Raw genomic sequence first — 6,238 nt, forward strand, 5'->3', positions numbered from 1 at the left:
ACACATATATATGTGTTTTTTTTTTTTTTTTTTTAATTTTTCTTTTTATGATTTTTTTTTTTTTTTTTTTTTTTTTTTTCCCCTGCCTAGCGGGGAGCGCGCAGCTCAGGTGTGATAACTGAAAGAACTCACAAATGGTAACCCTAAATTACCATCAAACGTGGGGTCCACACCACGCTGCAGAAAAAATAAAATAAAATAAAATATAAAATAAAAAAAGAAAAGAAAAGAACCCTCTATATATGCACGTTATTTTGCGTAAGATTGGAAGAAGGGGGATTTACAAAAGGAACCTCCATTTGTAAGAAAAAAGAAGGGGGAAAAAAGAATAAAACATGAGGATAAAACATGAATATAAAGAAGTAGGAGAAAAGAGAACGCGCAAGGAAGGTATGTTGTTCACGTGATTATACCTTTCTAACAGGGTAGGAAAGGAGGAGGAAATCCCCTGCTCTTGTGCTTCGTATGATGGATATATGTATATACCCACATCGATAGGGCGTTCTTCGCATGCAACTTACATGGAAGCTGTATAATGGGGTACACGCACAATTCGTAGGAAAAGAAATTCGGAAAGTTCGCATTACCATCAACACTGAGAGTGTAAAAAAAAAAAAAAAAATAAATAAATAAATAAATAAAAAAAAACGTATGGTTCATTTTTATAAATAAAATGACTTGTGTAAAGTGCGTGCGGGGGTATGCAAAAGTGAATTAAAATATAAATATATGAATAAAATTGGCGGGAGGTAAAATATGCTAACTTGAGCTTGCGGGACCTTTGGGTTGGGCTACTTTTTTTATAGGTGCTCATATTGCAGGTGAATGCACAAGGCACTGAATACATTAACGGGGGTGTTAGAAAACCCTAGGTAGTAATAAATAGCAGAAGTATGCATATAGTATGAAAGTATATATGCATATGTAATTGTATGTATGTTTGTATGTATGCATTATGCATGTGCCTGTCGCGGTAAGCACAAAGAAGGATCGCTTACGCAAGTAGGCGGAGAGGTAATGTCGGAGTATTAAGGAGCACTTTTTTTTTAAAATACACGCGTGAAGGTATACGCACAGGGGCAAATGAAATAGAGCAACATATAGGAGAAAAGGCTACATGTGATAAAAGCACAAAAACACAGCACAAGGAAAAGAACACAAATAAATAAAAAAAAAAAAAAGGGGGAGGGAAAAAGATACTTAGCGGAACGCGTTTATACCCCTGTTTTTCTATGCTAACAAAGAATGTATAAAAAAAAAAAAAAAAAAAAAAAAAAAATGTTTTCATAACATATATTTCTTTTTCTTGTTTTTTTTCATTAATATTTTTATAACAGTGAAAAGTATGAAAAAGAATTAAAAGTTAAAAAAAAAAAAAAAAAAAAAAAAAAAAAAAGATAGAAGCATGAAAGGAGTAACAGTAAAGAAACAGCGACAAAAGAGATGTTGCAAAGGAAGAGAGATTCTTCTAACATTTACAACGCGCATGGTATGGGAATAATTTACACGAAGGAACACACGCTTACGGAGAGTAGTGTTGACACGAACTATACATATAACACGCATATCCTTCTTGTACACTTAAGGGAGGATACATCCCTGTGTCGAAAGAACGGAGCTGTGTATGAGCAGGTGTAGTGGCAACTCCTTAAGAGCGACAAACAGTTGTTTTCAACAACGCTCGTTTGGGGGCCACCCTCATTTGCATGCTGACAACGAGAAAAAAAAAAAAAAAAAAATTAAGCCAAAGCAATTGTGCATGTAGTGTACATTAGCTTATATACCATTTTGCCTCGGCTGTGCCAACGAGGAAGTGCTCGCAAACTTGCGGGGTAAATAAATCATCGGAACAGAGGTTTTCGTAAGCGGGAGATCGGAGAGGGAAAGAAACAACAGGAGAAATCCCACTATTTAGTATAGAAGAACCAGAAGTGTGCTTCAAAATACACCGCAGTGGGAAGTGCCAATCCATCTTGTGGTACCTATGAACACATTTGTGTACACGTTGGTAAATCGTCTGAGAAGAGGCATGGAAGGTGGGAAAAAATTGTATGAAGAGTAATTTTTTTTTTTTTTTTAAATAAAAAACATCCCACGAATAGGCACAATAATATGAGAGTAAAATATGCGTTCGCCAAATAAGCGAGTGAAACCTGTTGGCCGTTTGCTCTCTTTCCTTTGTTAGTGTGTAAGTGAGTGTGGCCACAGTACGGTAGGAGCAGTCCACTCCTTGAGCCTCCGCATGTGTTTGTGTAATCTGTACGTATGTGCTCAGGAGAAGTATGCTGCGACTTACCATCCCTCCCGCGTGTATGAATATTTACAAAGCGCGGGTGGAAACCACATCGTACGTTCTCATAAAATTGTTTTGTATGTATACGTAGGAGAGGGTGAATTTAACCACTTCCTTTCGTGGCTCCGCTTTGGGTGCGTATCAAGACCGTCCATTCGACCGGCAAATGAAGTCGCCCCTGCATGTGTCTATTTTATTATTTATTATTATTTTATTATTTTTTTTTTTACTTGCCTTTCCGGAGAGCATATGTCCTGATAAAAATGTTATAATCCTTACGTAACGAAAATAGCTATTTTATTATTATTATTTATTTATTACTATTACTATTATTATTATTATTATTATTTTTTATTTATTATCATTATTATTATTTTATTCTATTTTTTTTTTTTTATTTTTTTTTTTACCTTATATATTTTTTTTTTGTGGCACATACGTTGGCAAACGCCCTCTTGGCCATCTGTGAATACACGTGTGTTTTTTGATTCGCTACACTACACGTTGTGTTCTTTCCATTTACACCATTTCGAGTTTAAGTGAGGAAATAATACGAGCTCCTTGCGCTAAGGTTAGATATACTCGCCCTTGGCCTGTTCCAGGACGCTTGGAACTTGGCGAACGGATATATTTAACCGATTCGTGGAGGGCATTCCGCAGTGCCAAAGAGCGAGTTACAGAAGTTTGAAGCGAATAGGAAAGTTTACGCAAGTGGGAGAGGCAACTGTTCACCTGGTGCAGATTTGTAACGTACAGAGGCACGAGATAGAACAAGAGGCATCTTCCCACTATAGTGGAGCCCCATTCTCGGAACCTTAACGACGATGTCGTGTAGTTAGAAGGCTTCCGCCTTTGGACGCTACACAAGGGAAAAAATATATATATATATATGCACCCTTCCAAGGTGTGCGGTTTGCGCACTTGTAGGTGTGTCCTCGCACGGTGATGTCACCATTGTTTCCGAGTGTATGTTTTAAAAGTACGATTTTTTTGTGGAGCCTACATTGTGCCATTTAGCCATTTACACTGTCTTCCCAGTGAAGTTCTTCTCCCGTTCGTGTAGCTAGCCATTTTGAGGTAGCCAATCGGGAATTTAAAAAAAAAAAAAAAAAAAAAAAAAAAAAAAAAAATTCCATTCGATCAGACAACAAAATGAAGACCCGAAAATTGTGCATAAACGAGTGCATCCCGTATGTGCAAAAGTACGAATGGGGGGAGGGTAAAGATGGGATGGTTTATGATGTTATGAAGAATATAGTGAAGGAGAACTACGATTTGGTGAAAAAGGACATTCATAAGTTGGAATACATAAAGGAGTATGTGACAAATGGTGAGGAGGAGAAGAAAAAGAAGAAAGAAGAGGAGAAGAAAAAGAAAAAAGAGGAGGAGGAGAGGAAGAAGAAGGAAGAGGAGGAGAAGAAAAAGAAGAAAGAAGAAGAAAAGAAAAAGAAGAAAGAGGAGGAAAAAAGAAAGAAGAAAGGGGAGGCATCTGCAGCGGCAGACGAAATAGGCACCGGGGTGGAGACTACCCCCGAAAATGTTTCACCAGAGGATAAGAGCAATGAAAATGAACAGAACAGTAGCAACGGTAAAGATGAAGTCAAAACAAATGATGAAGCAGAGCCAAAGTACGCAGAGCTCTGGATCGGTAACCACGAAAAGGGTCCCAACTTAGTATTGTACAAAAATAATTTTATAAAAATCGAAAATTTTATACAAATATATGAAGCGAAGAAAAGAAAAAAAGGAAAAATTGCAAAATATTTTTCCAAGAAAAATGAAAACATGGAAAATAATAATAGCAATAAAAGAAACTCAACCAAATCGGAAGATGTCAACACCATTAGGAAGAATGAAAGTGATGTGAAGAGATACTCTGATATTGAATTTTCTTCATTGAATAATTATTCCTTGTACGAAAAGTATGACATTCTAAAGGAAGAAGTTAATAATAGCACGCTCTTTCCATATCTGTTTAAGTTGTTGTCCATTTCAAAGCCTCTCAGCATACAGATTCACCCCAACCAAGCGCAGACACTCTACCTGAATACACTGAATCCAAACCTTTACAAGGACAAAGTATTCAAAACGGAGATGTGTGTCTGTATTAATTCCATGAGTTTGTTATGCGGCTTCATGAATATTTTTAAAATTGCCTTTTTAGTAACGAGAGTGCGGGAGCTACACGATTTTTTCCTTAAACGGGAGAATGCACGCGGTGGTAACAGTGAAACTGGTAGTACTATCTGCATTGATGAACCTGTGCAGGGTAAGTCCGGGGTCGAAGAGTCAAAAGATATTTTTCGTCTGTTCGACCTGTTCCACACACAGAAAGACGAACACGTGGAGGAGCTCATGAAGATGTTGGCGAGAATTTACATTTACATAATTAGCTACGCCCTGAAGAGGGGGAGCACGCAAATGTACAACGTGCTATCTGTAGTTGATAACTACGCGGAGTGCATCCAGAAGTACGTATTCGATGAAAGTTTTTTTTGTGGGTTCTACAAAAATAAGAAATTTTTGGAGCAAAACATAAACCTGGGAAATTTGATAAAGGTGGAGAAGGAGAAGCTGCAAAAGAGTGATGATGGTCGGGGGGTTCCGTCGGATGATGAGGAGGAGGGCGATTGCGACAATCTCCTAGAGGAGCAGATACAGGTAGACGTTAAAAGGGAGGTAGAAGTGGAGAGCAAAGCGGATTTAAAGGAAGAGGGCACGGTTCCAGTTTCGGGAGATGATCTCGGGGCGAAGCGCGCGAACCGACAAGTGAAGAAGAAAAACAAGGGAGTTGCAGTGAATGCGGAAGGGGGAGCAAGGGGTGAAAATAAGAGTGAGGTGAAGGAGCAGGTTAAAGGTAAGGGCAAGGGTAAGGGTAAAGGTAAAGGTGAAATTAAGGTTGAAGTTAATGGTGATATTAAGGGCGATGTAACGGGTGATATAACGAGTGGTGTAACGGGTGATATAACGAGTGGTACGACGGGTGAAGTAACGAGTGGTACGACGGGTGAAGTAACGAGTGATGTAACGAGCGATGTAACAGGTGATGGTCTTGTTTGCACAGAGAAGAAGCAGGATTTACAATGCGCAACGCAGCTGACGAGCAGGAAGAAAATCCAATCCTTTTATGAACATGTCTTCAAGTATTTAATTTACCGAACGATGTTAGTTGAAGGTGAGGTGTTGAACAAGTGTCTCAATGACATTGAAAAAAAAAATGAAAAATATAAATCCTATCTGAAGGAAAAGGAATTGTTCAAAAAAAGCCCAGAAGAAATATATGCAGATGCATGTAAGAAAAAAAATTACAAGGATGTTCAGTCAGAAACGGAGAATTTCATCGTAAGTAACATTTTTGAAATTTTCTTTAATATATCAAAATTCTATCCAAATGATGGAGGAAGAATTTTTGTATTTATCTTACAGCAGCTGAATTTGAAGGATGGAGATGTGGTGTATATAAAGCCAGGAGTTATCCATTCATATATTTCTGGGAATTGTCTGGAATGCATGACAAATTCTGATTTGGTCATTCGAGGAGGACTTACAAACAAGGAGGTAGATAAATTAAACTTTATTAAGTATGTGAATTACAAGAAAAATTTTCCTATAATTCTTGAGAAGGAATTTATTAATTATAATATAATATCTTACAGTTATTACAAGATGAAGCATTTTCGAATTTTATTTTTGACCGTTCGACCAGGAGAAAGTGTAACTTTTTTATTTTCTGAGGTGAGCTTTACATCATGCATCGTTTTGTCTAGCAATAAGACTGTAAAAATTAAGGGTAGAAAGAATGAGAAGAAAAAAGCAAGCATTAAGGCAGTGAAGAAGGGCACTGTTTTTTTTATTGCCCCTAGCATCCATGTGACATTGGCAAACTTCTACAAGTCGGAGGCGGACGGAGATAAGGAGTTGGTTCTGTACTGCGCCACGTCTTGA

General features: G+C 37.6%; 1 protein-coding gene across 1 annotated transcript; it reads left to right on the forward strand.

Moving 5' to 3' along the window:
• Positions 1 to 3,445: 3,445 nt before the first annotated feature.
• Positions 3,446 to 6,238, forward strand: PKNH_0117100 (mannose-6-phosphate isomerase, putative; the record flags this gene model as incomplete). The annotated part of the gene is made up of 1 exon (XM_002257625.1): positions 3,446 to 6,238. One exon carries the CDS (start codon positions 3,446 to 3,448, stop codon positions 6,236 to 6,238), a length of 2,793 nt encoding a protein of 930 aa, XP_002257661.1.

This window comes from Plasmodium knowlesi (genome assembly GCF_000006355.2).
Source record: "Plasmodium knowlesi strain H genome assembly, chromosome: 1".
Classification (NCBI taxonomy): domain Eukaryota; phylum Apicomplexa; class Aconoidasida; order Haemosporida; family Plasmodiidae; genus Plasmodium; species Plasmodium knowlesi.